The 19,090-nt window shown below is 35.3% G+C and overlaps 1 protein-coding gene across 1 annotated transcript in view; it reads left to right on the top strand.

Moving 5' to 3' along the window:
• The first annotated feature begins 518 nt into the window (after positions 1-518).
• LOC148953010 (protein inturned-like) overlaps positions 519-19,090 on the top strand; it is a 100,296-nt gene continuing 81,724 nt past the window's right edge. The window contains exons 1-2 of the mRNA XM_089088224.1: positions 519-541; positions 9,639-9,849. Of these exons, the coding sequence (XP_088944350.1) occupies positions 9,644-9,849 (206 nt within the window). The 5' untranslated portion in view covers positions 519-541; positions 9,639-9,643. The remainder of the gene's footprint in view (positions 542-9,638; positions 9,850-19,090) is intronic.

Here is a 19,090-nt window from a genome sequence, read left to right as displayed (position 1 = left end):
TTCAACAATATTACCTGTAGTCCATAATAATAAGTCATTAATACAGTGATTATTTGTGCAAGGCAGATTTATGTCACGGAGGAAAAAGAGAATGGAAGGCATCTCAGGGTTTCACCCTGTGGAAGGATTAACGGACTTTTTGGAAAAGAATTCATACCAATATGAACATTGAAATGATTTTTTTCAAATTGAAAGTTAGAAATAACGTTAAAAGGCTCATCTTGTGTTATCTTGTATCTTTTAGCTAGCAAACTGATCGATACCCGAATACCCGAAAAAATTAATTTACCAGAAATTACTCTAAAACTTAATTACCTATTAGTTAGAAAGCTTTAAATTAATTTTCCTTCTAAATATTAGTTTTTGGTTCATAGTTTGTGTAAAAATTTTAATGAGCGAGAAAAGTTTTTCTGGGTAACCGTTGCAAATTAGACACAAAACTATTTGAAAATTATAAATGTGCAAGACGATTTAATTAATTCTTTTTACAGTTCTTATATAATTCTTTTTACCATTTTACAGTTTTCCTCCACTGTTCAGTGTCTGTATTTTAAAATACCTAGCCTATATCCAGGAATGGTATAGGCTATCCCAGAAAGTTATTGTTAATTCAAACCAAGTTAGTCTCAAATGAACCTTCAGTAAACTATTCTTAGTTCTATCCTTAATTTTGTAAAAGATGAATTTTTTTGTCTAGTTTGTCTAGTTTCAGTGGTTTCAAAGTTTGAACCTCGAGTTTGGTGCACTAGATGCACTGATGCACAATGCTTGATGCACTAGACAAGACAAACCCATGTTTGAACCCACTGAGCCTGAAAATGTGGCTCTAGATTAGAGATTTTGTTGATATTAGAAATTAGTTGAGTAAGGTAGATAAAACTCCCAGGAAGGGATCAAAAGCCTTGATGATCTCTTGGGAAGGTAGGCCTATCAGAGCTGTGGCTCAAATGAGGCACAAGGAAAGCAGGAGCAGATCCAGGATTTTTTTTGCACTTTTCAGTTTATATTTATATTCACTATACATTCATCAATCTTGAATATTTTACACAAACTGCATATTTCCTCTTCACCAAATCTAACAGGAATTTCTGTCAGCCAGTGATCTGTGTCCAATACTTGAAATTCATCTAATAGTTTTTTTGCATGCCTCTTCATTCTATCCATAAGTAGTAAACAGAGGTCTTTTGAGGTTGTTTGTCACACTTGATATTAGTTGTTGTACATTAATAGTTACAAACTTTTTATTTTATTTCAGTGCAACATAGTCAAAAACTCCTTCCTTTATTGCTATCTTAGCCTCTAAGGCTCTTTTCCCTGGTTTCTCCTTCAGTGATTGGATGTATCTAATAGATCTTCCAACTCGTTTGTCTGCTTTTACAATTTTCATTGTTCGATTTTGGAGACTCTCTGACAGTGTTGTGAGCTCACAAAGTATGTCATACATGATGGATAAATCAAGCAAGAACTGGTTTGAGGTTAGTCAATTTAAGAGGCCCTCAAAAGTGCTTCTTACTGTTGATGATCTAGCTGTATCATCTTTACAAGAGGAAAAGTGTGCTGCCAAGGTACTGTAGCTATACCAAACTGCAGTAACAGCTCTAAATGAGCTAGCCACCCATTTAGTGTTTAAAACATGCCCTATTTTGCTTAGTTTCCACTTAGATTAGATGCACATTTCAATAACTGATGTTGATTTTTAGGAGATTAACTGTATACAATTTGTCCATAAAGTATTGGAAGTGGTTGACTCCTGATACTTCTTCTACAGTGTCAGTTAATGCAAGCTCTATTTTGTGATCCATACAGTGCCAAATAATTAAATTGGGAAATTCAGTTAGGAACTTTGCAGCTATGCCAGAATGTTTTCCTAGCATTACATTGGCTCCATCACTAGTGAAGGCAACTAAGTTTTTTTTCTATTCATGGTCAAAACCATGTTTAGTGAGACTTTTTGTAACTGCTTCAAATACAGTTTCCGCTTTTTGGTGTGAAAGTTCTATTAGATCTAAGAGCAAGGTTTCTGGATCTTTGTTTTTGTTAATTTCAGACTTCAAATAAGTTATTAAAACGGACTTAGAGCTTAAGGTAGTGGACTCGTCTAAAATTCTGGAGATCTTACCTCCCTTGTTCTTTATTTTACTTATTATTTTAACCTTCATTTCTTGGGCAATGTGATCTATAATTGTAGTGGCACTATAACAGGAATGTAGCATAACTCCAATATTGACACCATTTAATCATTGTAGTTCTAATAAATCAAAATGATCCAAACATGGTCAATCATTTTTAGCCAAATAATAAGCAGACCTAAAAACTGATTTGATTGATTCTTTAGGAGTTTCATTGAAACATCCCAAACTGTTTCAATTAACTACTTTTTAGAAGTTTCAATCACTTTCTGTGCTGCCAAATAATTGCTTGTGTTTAATAATCTTTTTACGTAACAATTTCAATTGAGCATCTCTTTTGGAGCCATTACTTTTGATATGGTAAGAGCACCATTCATTGGATAAAGAAATGTGCTTGGCTTTAAAAGCACCTAGGCTGGATAAATCACTGCATATTTTGCAGCCCAACTTTCCATCCCTACAGTCTAACCAAGGATAAGCTTCTGTTTCTTGCTCCACATATCCACTGTCCAAATATCTGGCCAGTCACATTTGACTCCTTGTCTTTCAGCTTCCAAATTTGTACTTTCAACACACATAGGCTCTTTTGCCTCAGATGTCACCACTTCAATTTCAATGGCATTGTTTTTGTTATGAACTTTTGAGGCCATTTTATTTAAAGATCCTCTGTTAAAAAAAGAGATAATGGATTTTTGTTTTTGATTAGTATTTGCCATTTTAAATCAATAATCATAAATAGTCCACCAGTAATCACTAACAGCAACAATTCCAAATGCTAGAATATAACTGTTTACAGGACGAGTAAAATATGTAAATAAACAAAACAAGAGTGAGATTAGGCTGTAAGTCTTGCACAAGTAAGTGGCATGATGTCAAAGCACAGTGATGCTAGTGTAAGTTTGTGTAAGTTTATTTTCCCAGTGTCCATTTGTACTAAATATTTTGCTATGTTGTCTATTTGGTGGCCGGCGTTTACCCTCCCCCCTGCAGAAAATACCCCCTCAGAAAGTACCCCCCTCCCCATGGAAAATAAGGCTTTCCAAATTTGAGAATTTTATTTGAGTTTTATTTTTTAATTTCCATAGGGGGAAGGACTTTTGGTGTTTATGTATTATGTGCCACTCCCTCAAGTTTATTTTTTGTAAAATTTGAGAACACACTGGTTTTTGCACTAGTTTATTTTTTAATTTAGAAATAAATTTGGGCTATAGATTCGCACATTGGGGGACAGGGGGGGTTTAAAGTATAGTAGGTCTGCATGCAAATTGTGTTTGGCACAATTATTATGTATATTAGATAGATAGGTAGATAAGTGTATTTTAAAACCAAATATACAGCCATGAACACAGTAAAATAACATAAATGAAAGGCAAAAATAACATAAACTTTGATCAGTAATCATCAAAAAACACTACATTAACCTAACAGTAGTACTTAATACTTGGAAAAACAGCCATTGAAAAAAAAAACACTTAAATGAAACATAACATTTACTTTATACTGGTATTTTTTTTTTTTATTTATCAAAATTTCCAGATACCTCACTATTCTTCTGTAATTTGTTTTTGGCTATATACCTAAAAAGAATTTTCTTCTGGCTTCAAACTGTCCAAATGTATTACACCCCCCCCTTCCCTATGTGCAAATATATAGCCCAAATTATATATTTCCTATATATTCTTTCACTTGTCTTTGTCTTGTCTTGTGCTAAGCTGAAAAAAAAAAACTAGCAAAGTACCACTATAATACACAAGTACCAAAATTCCTTCCCCCTAGAGAAATAAAAAAAATATAAAATTCTCAAATTTGGAAAGCCTTATTTTCCATGGGGGATATTTTCCAGGGGGTATTTTCCGGGAGGGGGAGGGTAAACGCCTAGAACCGTCTATTCTTACTAGCGTGACTGAAAGGAGTTTTTCTACCTTAAGAAGATTGAAAAAATGCCTTGAAAATTCTATGGCAGAGATTTGGCTGTATAGACTTACAGATCAAAATGTTCTCAGAGATATCTCCTGGCATACAGAAGAAAGGAAGAAGATTATACCATGAATCAACAAAGAATATTAAAATTGCATTTGCAAAATAAAATTATTCAGCTCTCTTTATTTCATTAAATAAAAAAAACAGGTTTTGATTTTGGCTCACTGTACTTGAATAATTAAAAAGAAATTTGTGTATTAATTTTACTCTTTTTTTTGGCTAGATGGCTTTCTCAAAAGCTGTTTAATTTTATTTACGAAAGTTTTATTAGTAATAAATATACATAACTGACGAATTAACTTACGTAACAAACTTCTATATTCGTATTTTTTTATTACGTATATTACGGGGGTTTGCCCCCCTAGTAAATACCTCGCTTTTTATGCTAAAGTTTGAATTTTGTTCCAATTCTTTAAAAATGACCCCTTAATCACAAAGGTTGTTAATTAGAATAAATAGCTCTTATGAAAATACTAAAAAAAACTTTTGCATAAAGAGCAAGGTATTGACTAGGGGTCAGACCTAACCATATACGTAATAATCTCTCTTCGTTTTAAGTTTTGATGTTGCTCCTTACTTTCAGTTGAAAGACTTGTTTTTTTTATTTAATTTCTGATCGTTATTTTAAATAATGCTGGGAAATCCGGCGCCCCATTCATAGCAATGTTCCTTCTTCCATGGAAAGATTCTCCCGTGTAACCCCCGACCCCCTCCCAATACCAAAAAAATACCCCCTGAAAACGTCTGTATACTTCCCAATAACCAATACTATATAAGATAAGATTTATTGCTGAAAAATGGCTATCACAAGCCCAAAAGGGCCGAATTCGCACTTTAGCGTCAAATACAGCAAAAAAAAGAACAACAAAAACAAACAATCAAACAACAACAGAAAATTATAAAAGGGTCAATGTCAAATACGTAAAAATGTTAAAAACAAAGTACAAAGTAAACTCATAAAATTAGAAGGCCAATGTCGTCAGCAAAAATGCCTCCCCCCCAAAAAAAAACTCGTAAAATTAACAAGGGGATAGAGTAGAATCAAAACAAAAACATAAGTTAGTTGGTGACTAACAAACATAAATATAAAACCTCCAAATTTGCAAAATGGGCATCAAAATTAATAACTATGAGGTAAAGGGTGAGTGAGGGGGGGAGGCAGTAGAGATTCAGTGGTTTAAAATGTCAACTATGTAAGGGATAAAAGTTCTTCTATATCTTTCAGTGCAAACTCTTATTGGGGCGAGACGGGGGATTTTTGTTGACACAGAATGCGGGAGGCGGGGGCGAAGGGGTGAATATTGACTGGGGAAAAGGGGAGTTGTTTGAAAGTTATGAAGGGCATTGTTAGCAAAAGGCAAGGTAATTTTTGCTCTCCTTTCCTTAAGGGTGACAAGATTAGCTCTCCTAAGAAGGGAAATATAAGGTACTTTACCCTCATTGAAGATAATTCTTAGGCACCTTTTTTGTACTGCCTCTATTCTGTCCGACAATTCAAAAATTCACTATATGTAAACATTGGGCAAAGTTCATAACTTGCAGCCCTTCCCCCCAGAAGGGCTGCAAGGATTAGGACTGCAAGGATTAAGATTAGGGACTGTGGGGGATAAGGTCATCCTCAAAGACATAGTTATTATATTTTTCGACCATGCTGAACAAAATGGCTATCTCAAAATTTTGATTGGGTGAACTAGGGAAAAAAATGAGTGTGGAAAGGGGCCTAGTTGCCTTTTTTTTGGTCGCTTAAAACGGGCACTAGAATTTTTAGTTTCCATTCAAATGAGCCCTTTCCTGCTATTCTATGACCATTGGGTCGATATAATCACCTCTGGGAAAAACAACAAATAAACACGCATATGTGATCTTTCTTCTGGCCAAAAATACAAGATTCCATATTTTTGCAGATAGGAGTTTGAAACCTCTACAGTAGGGTTCTCTGATATGCTGAATTTGATGGTGTGATTTTCATTAAGGTTCTATGACTTTTAGGGGTGTTTCCTTTTTTCAAAAATCAGGCAAATTTTTTCAGGAGCGTAACGTTTTATGGATAGGACTAAACTTGATGAAACTTTTATATTTAAAATTAACATAAAAATTTGATTCTTTTGATGCATCTATTGGTATCAAAATTCTGTTTTTTAGAGTTTCAGTTGCAATTGAGCTGGGTTGCTCCTTACTTACAGTTTGTTAACACAAACTGTCTGATATCTAAGCTTAATCTATTCTTATAGCTGAATAAAATTCTAGAACTGTATGTTTTCCATCAAATAGTTGGATTTCAGCTTTGTAGTCACTTGATGAGAAGTCTCATAGAATACTACTACTACTAGTAATACTAACAACTCAGTGCAGTAGCAACCTGCCTGAGGCCAACACTTCAACCAATTCTTCTTAACATTGATTCCTTGTATAGTGTATCCTGAACTCTCAAAACCTCTAAAAGATCATTCATTGTGCTAACATGTCCATCTAGGACATCCAAATCCTCAACACAATCTAAGTCTAGGAGTATTGTTACTTTTGCATTTTATTCCATGCTCTCCAATAGCCTTTGTGTGTTCCTTAAGACAAAGCTACAAAATGATCCATATAATCAGGAATAGAATGTAACCCTGCTCAACTCCCGATTCAATAGAAAACAGTTGCTAACCCCATTTCTTACCTTAACCGCAGCATCCCTATTCTTGTTCATATTACCGATTACTCTAATGTGTTTCTTGGGTATACCATACAAGGATAGGATCTTTGCTAAGTTCTTGTATTGGCTGAATAAAATACTTGCTCATAATGCATGAAACTGTGATTAAAGGGGTCTGATGATTCAAACACTTCTCAATGATTAATCTAAGAGTAATAATTGGGCTGATGCATCCTCTCCCCCTCCTAAAACTGCACTGTTCTTCTCTTAAAACTGTATCTATAGCATCTCTAAGTCTAAAAATTATCACCATACAAAGTAACTTGCTTCCTGCACAAACCAAGCTAATGGCTCAATAATTACCACACTCACTCTTATAACATTTCTTATTGAGGGGTTAAACGAAGTTTTCCTAAAATTGCTTGGTACTTCCCTTTTTTCAGAAATCAGATTCATAATCTTCAGTAATTTGTCTCTAACTTCACAACCGCCATATTTAAAAGACTAATTTGCCACACTATCAGCACACATGGCCTTATTATTTTTTTTTTTTAAAATCTATAATTTTTCCTTTAAAAATAACTCTTCATTTGCTTCCAAAATATCACACAATTTGTCATTCTTAAGTGTATCAAATCCTGTAGCTTTATCATGGTTAGCACATTCTCAGAATGTTCTGTCCATCATTCTTTAACTCTTTTCTTATCACTAAATGCAGCCCTGTTCCTATCTTTAAGTGGGACAAGGTCAGATTGACCATTCCCTCTCAAGTTTTAACATGCTACTAGAATATTTTGTAATTATGCCATCTGTCTGCATCTCCAAGATCTCCAGCATTTTTATCCATTGCCTCTACTTCACACATCCTTAGTTTATATTTTAATGCTTTCTTTACTTTCCTCACATTCCTCTTGTTTTCATATGATTTATCACTGAAATACTTTTTGTACAATCCCCTCCTCTTCTCTAATAGACTTAAAGCATTTTCACTAATATTTCTAACTGTGTTTCCAACTTTCCTCCTCAAGGTACCATCTGCTACTTCACAAACTATTTTCCTTGAAACTTTCTCTCAAGTTTTTATCCTTCTTATTGCTAATAAATAGAAAACAGACCCAGCCAACTACAGATATCTGTAAAGAAGCTATTTGTAGTGATTTGCAGTCATAGTTGCAATCACAGTTGTATTAGAAGAAGTAGTCACAGTTGCAATTTGTTGGACTTGCAACCACAATAGTTGTAATAGTATCAGTAGCCCTGGAAATTTCAAGTTAATATCCTTAGCTATTTCTAAGATATTCTAGATTCCCCCTTTTGGAGCCTGTATACACACAGTGTCTTTTGATCAGCATTCCCCTCAAGATTCTCTGAAGTTTCACCTTAACACCCTTAGCTTTTTCAGGTGCACCCTGTATCAAATGTCTGCCCTAATGTTAAATCCCGTATGTAAACAATGGGTTAATTGCATAATTTACAACCCTTGCCCTGGGGGCTGTGGATGGCATAGTATGCCTGGAGGCACAGTTATTAGACCTTTGAACTATTTTACATAACTTGTTTTTTCATGATTTCTATTAGTGCTGGGGAGAGCGCCTGTAAGTAGGACTAATAGGAAGGGGCTGGATGCCCTCTGATCACTTTTGAACATCCCCCTGAAAGTTTCAGCTTAATACCCTCAGCTGCCCCTATGGCCTGAAAGTTTCAACATTATATTGTCAACTGTTCCTTACATAGTGCTGATTTTTCCATTTGATAGGTGCCATCCATATAGTGTGTTTTGATTTTGTTTGACAACCTTCTTGACATTTCCTGAAATTCTCATCTTAATACTATAAGCCTTTTTGGAGACCCAGGATCAAGTATATGATCTTTTCCCAATAGCCAACCTTACATATGAACAATGGGCACCTTGCATAGCTTACAGTCATTGTCCCAGGGGATGTAGGGGGGTTATGTCTTCTCTAGAGGCATAGTTATTTGACCTTTAGACTATTTTGAACAATATTGCTATTTTAAGATTTTGATTGGATGTATTTTAGGGGACACCAGCTATAAAGGGCATTGGGGGGGGGGGTTGGCTGGATGGACTTCTTTCATTTTTTAACATCCCCCTTAGCTCACTCTGAAATTTTCAACTTAAAACCTTCAGCCATTATTAAGATATTGCAGATATGACTTTTTAATAAACTGGATGCATATAATGTGTTTTGACTTAGGTCAATGTACACTTCAGTATTCCTCAAAGTTTCACCTTATTACCCTTAGATATTGTGATACTGTTCCTTAGATGTTGTGATATGCCCTTTTGACAATGGGCATGCATATTTTATGTTTTGATTGTCTTTTACATCCCTCTCAATATTTCCTTAAAGTGTCACCTTGATACTCCAAGCCTTTTTAAAGATCCAGGATCAAACATGCCCCTTTCCCCAATAAAAATCATATTTGCAAATAAATGACAACTTTGCATAACTTACAGCCCTTGCCCCAGGGGCTTTGGGGGTTATGTCAACCCTGCATTTATAGTTATTTAACCTTTTGACTATTTCGAACAAAGCAGCCGTCTTAAAATTTAGATATGAGTCTTTGGGGGGGAAAGCGTGGAAGCAAGGCTTGTTGCCCTGTTGTCATTTTTGACTTTTAAAAAATGGTGCTAGAACTTCCAATATCCTGTCAAATAAGTCCCCTCCAAAGTATACAATCAACCCTTCATGCAAAGTGGTTCTGGGGAAAAAACAAAATGTATTGAATCTTTATGGTCTTTAGTATAGTGCTTTTTGATTTTTACTTCTATTTAGTGTAGTGTTTTTCACATCCCAACATTATATTGTCAAAGATCATCATTAAACCATTTGGGTTTTAGTTACAAGGACTTGCAATCTTACATTTAGAATGAATGGCGAGCCACTATGAGAAATTGATACAAGAATCATCCAAAGCATATAAAGATAATGGTAATGCTACTGGAAGCTATAGGTTGAAAGCAAATGTCTGGAAAGAAAGCCTAGATCAAACTGATAGTGATTCAGATAGTTCTTCCTCTGGACAATATGGATCACCTGATGTAAAGAGTATAGATGAGTCAGATACATCATCAGAGAGGTTTGTAACTACTACATTTTTTGTTTATGCCATGTTCATGCATATATAGTACCAGGGGACTGAGCTTTGCATGAGAAAAAACAAGTTATTGTAGGAACTTTAATTTCATTTTCTTCAGCAAACGTTTTTTGCAGATTTCTACTGATTAACTATTCTGTTTTATAAACAATCAAATTAAATTGTAATGTAACATACTTAACAGAGACACTAATCTTCAGCAAAATGTATTATGACTATTTCAAGCATTTGTGACGTCATTTAAGTGAAAAGTGTTGGAAAATTTGACTGTGGAGAAAAAACACTCCAATGAAAAATTTGATGACTATATGAGCTGAATCCTCGTCCTTTGGATTAGAAGTCTCATGTGCTATTTACTGCGCTAAGCAAGTTGTAAACACTAATAGGGAAAACAGAATGACAAGAAATGTATATGAACGTGATGTTATTCATATGAAAATTAAGGTTGTAAACGAATTTTTCTAAATTCGTAATCTATCTAGATCGTTTTTTCACATCGGGAAATATTAGTGTGCCAATATTGAAAAAAAAAAACAGTTTCGTTTTCGAGAAAAAATGTATATACACATGTATATACATATACAATTGTTGCTTATTTAGATAGTTTGAAAACTGTTTTTTCAAAACATAAAAAAAAAAATCACTTTAATAAGGTAGATAACTGGAAAGAACTAAGAAAATGAACTGAATCATGGTTGTAGCGGTAGCTGTAGCCTAGTAAAGTACAAAGCACGGCCCATAATAACCAAAAACTAAGAAATGTGTTTTGAAAAAAGATCGGCAAGTGAGAAAAATTGTCATTTCTAGCTGAATCAAGAGCAATAAACATTATCTAAATTAGTCATAATATTAGAATTTTATTTTGAAAACATAGCTAAGGGAATTTGGAAAAATAGTCTGAAACCCCTACACAATGGCGTCAGATTGAAACAAGAACTACATCATTGGAATTGCCATTGCCAAAACCCCATTCGGGAAACTTACAATCTGCTGGCTGTGCAACAAGGAAAGAAGGAAAACCACTTTTTTGTATGGATCCTTCTCCACTGCTATCAGGGCACTGGGTACCATAGTGAGCTGTTTAAGCACTCATTTTAAAGGAATTACCATATACCATATATGGTATATAATATTCGAAATGAAATCAACTTTTTAACAAAAACGCATCTTTTTGTCCAGTATGATGAATGAGGTCATAATTGTAAGTTGCAACCATAAATAATGCGATAGCAAAACTGTGTTATGACGTCAGTTCCAAGTGGGGCTTGTTCTTTACTATATCCAGCCAAAAAATGAAGCTGAAGGTTTTTTTCTGTGTGTGATCTTATTTTAGGACTGCCTGCTTTTTTTCGCCACACAACTTGTGAAAATCAGGTAGTCAGCTCTGTAGGTATTTTGAAATTAACCGTGAACCTTTCAAGGTATTGCTAAGAAATAGTGATAAAATACAGTTAACTTTAAACATGTTTTACAAAAACTTGGTAAAAAAAAAGACCTTATTCAAAATTAGTTAGCTGGAAAGTGTTGTGTTAGAAGTTAGTTAGCAAAAAGGAAAAAAAATGATCTACAAAAAAAAAAAAACTTTTGAAACTGAGTCGGAAGAAAGAAGAAATGTTGTGTGAGAAATTTGCTAAAAAAAAAAATTGGCGAAGAAAAAAATTTTATTAAAATTCAGTTTGCACAAAAAAAAAGTTGTATTAGAAATTAGTTAATAAGCAAAAACATGGCGAAGAAAAAAGTTTCATTAAAAAATAGTTAACAGAAAAGAAATTTTGTATTAAAACAACAAGATGAGAGCCATTACACCAAACACTGTATTTTCACAAGGACTTGACGTGTTTAACAGTATGGATAATATTTAAAAGCTAACTCATAAACAGTAAATAATAAAATGAATAAAAGAGAGAAAAATCAAGGGAGGAAGAGAGAAGGATTAAAAAAAGAGAGAAAGATTTCAGCAGTTTACAAGCATTTATTCTCCTCACTCAGCAAAAACTAGACCAACAATCAATGGCCAAATAATAAATCAGAGATTAAAGATGTGTTTATAAGTCTTTTGAAGCTGCCAAACGAGTGGCACTCTCGAATCGAACCAAGAAAAGTTTTCCAAATAATTTGACACGCGACTAGAGGTTAGAAAATAGATCTCACTGATGAAGTATATGAAATTTGAATACTATGAGAGTTAGGAAACTTATAATTTGGCCAATCAAATACAAAGTATGACGTAAATCTAGCGAACTTGGGAAGAGCATAGTTGAAAGGTCCAATAACTGCCTTTATGGATAACGACCCCTCAGCTATTGAGGAAAGGGCTGTCAGTTATTCAATTTGGCTATTTTTTATAATTTCTGTTCGTTTGAAGTATAATGTTGCTCGTTTCTTTTAGTTGAAAAAACTTCTTTTTTAAAACTTAATATTAAAAAAGCCAGCCAGTGAAAATATGAAGAAATGTTAATATGAAGGAAAATAATTTTGGAACTGCGAGAATTAAGACTGGTCAAGGACCATTCAGAAGAAATTCTGAAGGTTACTTTTCAACCATATAAATACTTATTTAGTTGTCAAATTTATTAGCCCAGGCTGCTCTTTAATTATAGTTTAATACCACAAAGTGTTTGATTTGTATCTTACATATTAAGCCAAACAGATGAAACAAAAATTCTCGGAAAAACAAAATTATGATTGGTAGTAAATTTGCAAGACCTTTGCACATTGGTAGAACCCATCAACAACTAGGTGAACGTTTGCATGAGCACAAAATTTCAATAGATAAGTCCCTGAGATTAAAAAATAACAATGACAACTTTGATTCGGCATTGGCTTCGCATATTTTCGTAAACCCGACCCATCTAGTTCTGTTTGACGAGGCAACTTTAATATCAACTGTTAATGGCGTACCACAAACTTTTAAGGAGATAATTGAGATAAAAAAATATATGAACCAAAATTTAGCAATAAATAGAGATACTGGAGATATTTCATTAAGCCCAATTTACGACAGTTTAATCTTGAAGGACTCAATCAATATTTTCACCCGAAAAAACTTAAAAGAACCTATTTGCATATCTAATGAAAACCGAAATTGTAGACCAGCCAAAATTAATGCAAGACGAAAGATCCTTACACAATACTTTTGGTAAATTTCATTTTCATTGATTCCTGCCTGGTTTTTTATTCAGTGTCTATTCTGTCTTTGTACAGGAAACTTCGAATGGTTTGATTCTCGTTTTTTTTTTCTTCTCTTTTTTGTTTTTTTTTAGCACTGAGGACGACTTGGCAGAGGTCCTTGTCGAAATATTTGCTTATATTTTGTCTTCTTCATGTTTCGCTGGCTGACAAAATCCTCGTTTTTTCACCCTTTTTGATTCTATTTTTCATTTTGTTACTTTCTCTCTTCTCTGAGTTTCGTTTGTCAAGACCTTTCCTTGCAACACTTTAGATTGAACCTGGAAACCTTTAATCAAAAATCATGGTTTTATCCACTACGCTGTCACAAAGTGTTAAACACATACTTTTGAATAAAAGATTGTAATGGATGATGTAAAGCCGCTTCTTACTGCATATTTGAAGATCTATTTATATTAATGGACAATTCCAAACATGAATAGGTAATATTGCAGCTTAACACAGCAATCAAATGGAAAATAATAGAGGTATAATTCGCTTCCCTATTCAGAATCCTTTCAAAATATAATAATCGTCTCGTTACAGTATTACTCCAGTACCACTCTTTCCTCCTAATTCCTGGATAAATCCTTAGGAAAACAAAATGCTGATTTTTATCTTATTTTTTACAAACTGATATATGAAACAATCGTTAATAAGGAATAAGTGAAAAAAGTAATAAAAATTCTGAAATTGACTAATACTTGTCAATCAGTTGTGCCTACATCCAGCTGTAGGTGGGAGAGGGATGAGGGGGCTGCAAAATTTTCAATGAAAGACCATAATTTATGTCGATCCAACCTAAAATTGCTTAAGATTTGTTAGATTCTATTGGCTTTAAACTATTTCTTATTGACTTTAAAATATTATGGATAGGATAATTAGTTACTAGATCCAGCTGAGAAGGAGGCGAAGGCTTTTTCATGTGTATGATATATCAGCGTAAAAGTGAGCTAGATATTCTGGAAAACACTTTAACCCATTTTGGCCCACGTTTTTAAGGAACCACTGATAATGACTTATCGAATAGACTCATAGGTTCAACAGGGATTCTTATCATAGGCAGCGCAATAGTAGTGAGGGGTCAGTCTATTTAACAGCACAGATAGCAGATGAACATGGATAAACGCACTGATATGGAGGTGTACAAGTGTGGCTCCTAGTCCCTTTGGTTTGGATATGCGTGGCTATTGTGAAGGATTTGGATATGATTGTTGCTTTGGATATGATTTTGGGTTGGGATATGAGTGGCTTTTATGTATAGTTTGGATATTTATTTATGGTTTGGATATGAGTGGCTATTATGAGTGGTTTGGATATGATTGTTGGTTATGATATGATTGTTGGTTTGGATATGACTGGCTTTTATGAGTGGTTTTGATCTGACTGTTGGTTTTGATATGACTGTTGGTTTTGATATGACCGTTGGTTTGGATATGATCGTTGCTTTGGATATGATTTTTGGTCGGAATATGAGTGGCTTTTATGAGTGGTTTCGATATGATTGTTTGTTTGGATGTGAGTGGCTTTTATGAGTGGTTGGAATATGATTGTTGGTTTGGATATAATTGTTGGTTTGGATATGACGGGCTATTATGAGTGGTGTTGATACGACTGTTGGTTTGGATATGATTGTTGGTTTTGATACGAGTGGCTTTCATGAGTGTTTGGATATGATTGTTGGTTTGGATATGAATGTTGGTTTGGATATGATTGTTGCTTTGGATATGATTTTTGGTTGGGTTATGAGTGGCTTTCATGAATGGTTTGTATATTATTGTTGGTTTGGATATGAGTGGCTTTTATGAGTGGTTGGAATATGATTGTTAGTTAGGATATAATTGTTGGTTTGGATATGACTGGCTTTTATGAGTGGTTTTGATACGATTGTTGGTTTGGATATGATTGTTGGTTTGGATATGAGTGGCTATTATGAGTGGTTTGGATATGATTGTATTGTTGGTTTGGATATGAGTGGCTTTTATGAGTGGTTTGGATATGATTGTTGGTTTGTGTTTATTGGATGTGATTGTCGGTTTTGGATATGGTTTTGGATTTGTTTGTTGGTCATGTTTGTTAAATGTGATTGTTGGTTTTGGATATGGTTTTGGACATGTTTGTTGGTTTTGGATATGGTTTTGGGGCTTGTTTGTTGGTTATGATTGTTGGTTTTGATTATGTTTGCTGGTTATGGTTTCTGGTTTTGGATATGTTTGTTGGATGTTGTTTGTTGGTTTTAGATATGGCTGTTGGTTGTTGGTTTTTGGTTGTTGGATGTGATTGTTGGTTGTTGGTTATGTTTGTTGGTTGCGGCATGCGCTTGGAATCTTGCCAGCTGGTAACAGGTGCGAGGGGTTAAGAACTTGACGCCTAATCGGCCACTTGAATCTCATGTTAATTTCCCTACCTGTGCGTTTAAAAGCAAATTGGGGCATTGGCTAGTTACTCCATTTATTATCAAACATATCCAAACCAACAACTAACAATCATAACCAGCAAACATAACCAAAAAACCAGCAACCATTAATCATAACCAATAATTATAACCAACAAACAACAAACATAATCAACAACCATTAATCATAATCATCAATCAACAACCAGCAATCATATTCAACAGCCAACAAACAGAACCATCAAACATAACCAACAAGCAACAATAACATTCAACAAACATAACCAACAATCAATAAAAATAACCATCAAACATATCTGACAATCATAACCATCAACTAAAACCAACAAACATAACCAAAACCATTAATCACATCCAACAAACATGTCCAAAACCATATCCAAAACCAACAAACATGTCCAAAACCATATCCAAACCAACAACCATCAATCAACAACCAAACCAACAGCCAACAATCATAACCAACAAACATAACCGACCATAATAATCCTCAACTAAAACCAATAAACATAACCAAAACCATATACAAAACCAACAATCACATTCAACAAACATGTCCAAAACCATATCAAAAACCAACAAACATGTCCAAAACCGTATCCAAAACCAACAATCATAACCAACAACCAACAATAACATCCAACGTTAATTTCCCTATGGCTGCTGTGACGTCAGAGGGCATGTCTTAGAAATACTTGTGCTAAAAAAGGGCGGTTTCTAAGGGGAAATATTGGACAGGTTTCATAATGCCCGTCTGAGGTTTTTATTAGAAAAACATCGTGGGGGAGTCTTACACCTGGGGAGCATGTTTAGATAAGGTTTCTTACAAAATGGGTGTCTAAGGTTTTTAATAGAAAAACATCGTAAGGGAATAGAAACAGGGGGTGGCATTGGCTAGTAACTCCATTTATTAACAAATATGTCCTAACCAACAATCACATCCAACAATCAAAACCAACAACCATAATATACACGCATTAATCTTAACCAACAACCATATCCAACGAACATAACTAACAACCAAAACCAACAGCCCTATCCAAATCCAACAAGTGGGGGAGGCATTCGCCCTCCGATCACTTTTGACTATTAATATAGGCACTAGTCCTCTTAATTCCCAATTGAATGGGCCCTTTTTGAAGTTTCTATGACAACACTTTCCATAAAAACCTTATATGCCCCTACGGCACGGTTTACAGCCTTTGCCGTGGGGGCTGTGGGGGGTTTGTCATATTCAAAGGCATGCTTTGTAGATCTTTCAATAACGTTCAACTGAAAAGCTGTCCCAAAATTTTGATTGGATGTGTTCGGGGAAATGGTGGGCCTGAAAGTTAGTTGCCCTCCGATCACTTTCGACTATTAAAATGGGTACTAGCCCTTACAATTTCCAATCGAATGAGAGGTTTTTGAAGTTTCTATGACAACGCTTTGTATAAAATCCTTGTATGCCCCCAGCGTATAACTTACAACCCTTGCTCAGAGGGCTGTGGGAACAGAATGGCTATGTTGAACAGAATGACTATCTAAAAATTTTGATTGGATCTGTTCGGGGAAATGGTGGGCCTGAAAGTTAGTTGCCCTCCGATCACTTTCGACTATTAAAATGGGTACTAGCCCTTACAATTTCCAATCGAATGAGAGGTTTTTGAAGTTTTCTATAACAAAACGACAAAACTTTCTATAAATCCTTATATGCCCCCAGCGTATAACTTACAACCCTTGCTCTGAGGACTGTAGGGGGAGTTTCATCCTCAAAGACATAATTTCCGTGCCTTTCAACTACGTTGAACAGAATGGCTATCTAAAAATTTTGATTGGATGTGTTTGAGGAAGTGGTGGGCGTGAGTGTGGGGTTAGGTGCCCTTCAATCACTTTTGACTATTAAAAAGGGCACTAGCGCTCTCAATTTCCAATCGAAAGAGCCCTTTTTGAAGTTTGTACGACAATGTTTCCTATAAAAACCTTATATGCCTCCAGGGCATAACTGAAAACCCTTGCCCTGAGGGTTGCGTGGGGATTGTCATCCTCAAAGACCTAATTTCTAGAACTTTCAGCTGCGTTGAACAAAATGGCTGTCTCAAAATTTTGATTGGATGTGTTTGGGGAAATGGTGGGGTGAGAGGTGAGTTAGCTGCCCTCCAATCGCTTTCAACTATTAAAAAGAGCACTAGCCCTTTCAATTTCCATTGAATGAGCCCTTTTTGAAGTTTCTACGAAAACGCTTCTATAAAAAAAACTTATATGCCACCAGGGTATAACTTACAACCCTTGCCCCTAGAGCTCTGGGGGAGTTTCTTCCTCAAAGACATAATTTCCAGACTTTCAACAACGTCGAACAAAATGGCTGTCTCAAAATTTTGATTGGATGTGTTTGGGGAATTGGTGGGTGTGAGAGGGGTGTTAGTTTTCCTCTAGTCGCTTTCGACTATTAAAAAGGGCACAAGCCATTCTAATTTCTAGTCGAATGAACCCTTTCCGAAGTTTCTACGACAACTCCTTCGAAGTGCCCTGGTCTAAAGAAAAAAAAAAAAAATAATACATTGTACCAATATCGTTCTTTACTTAGGCAGCGCCAGCTATGATAAATCCTGCATGTAAACAGTGGGCATATTGCATAATTTACTGTCTTTGCCCCGGAGCTTTAGGGAGCATGTCAACCCTGTAGGCATAGTTATTAGATCTTTGACTATTTTTAATAAAATGGATCTTTCTAAATTTCGGTCGATGTTGAAGAAAGGGGGCATTTAAAAAGGACAAGGGGGCTGGTTGCCCTCCGATCTCTCTTCAACATACCCAGCAAGTTTCAACGTAATACCCTCAGCCGTTCCTTAGGTATTGCTGATACGGCCTTTTTGTCAACCCACATGCACATAGTGTGTTGTAAGTTTCGCCTTAATACCCTCACCGTTTCTGAAGACGCACGATCAAACATGCCCCCTTTCCCCAGTAAAACTCTTATATGTTAACAATGGACAACTTGCATAACTTACAGCCCTTACCCTAGGGGCTGTTGTGGGTGTCGTCTCACACACCGGAGTCACAGTTACTTGACGTTTGAACTATTTTGAACAAAATGGCTATCTCAAAATTTTGGCTGGAAGTCTTTGGGGAAAAACAGCATGGGATGGGGGCTGGTTGTCATTTTTTGACTCTTAAAAAGGGCGCTAAAACTTTCTATTTCCAATCACCTGACCCCCCTCTGAAGTTTATGGTTCTGCTTTAGGCAAAGCTGGAGCTTTGCCTCTGATTTAGTTCTAGTTCAATTGATTGATTGGTGATTTGCAATCGAAAGAGCCTGTCTGTTGAGGAATAAAAAGTCGAAAAAAAGTAGTATAAGACAGTTGATGACGCCTAAGCTACCTTTTCAGGGACGTACGCAGGGGGGACATTTGGGCCATGACCCATGAAATCCTAAATTGTCTTGAGTTTCTGGGCACTTCATATTCGAATTGTCGACTAGAATTTTTATTATCCCCCCTCCAAATTATTCTTATTATTATTCCATCTCCCCCCCCCCCAAAAAAAAATCCCGCTTACATGCCTGTCCATGCTGATTGTGATTGAATGGGAATTATCAGTAAAACCAATTATATAAAATACAGTACGAAATACAGAAATACGAAATACAGTAGTCCTTTA

This window comes from Artemia sp. Qi Xiang Cuo, chromosome 4, assembly GCF_049724085.1.
Source record: "Artemia sp. Qi Xiang Cuo chromosome 4, ASM4972408v1, whole genome shotgun sequence".
NCBI classification, from domain to species: domain Eukaryota; kingdom Metazoa; phylum Arthropoda; class Branchiopoda; order Anostraca; family Artemiidae; genus Artemia; species Artemia sp. Qi Xiang Cuo.
Note: the sequence above shows the minus strand (reverse complement) of the source record. Positions and strands in the feature narration are given on the sequence as shown.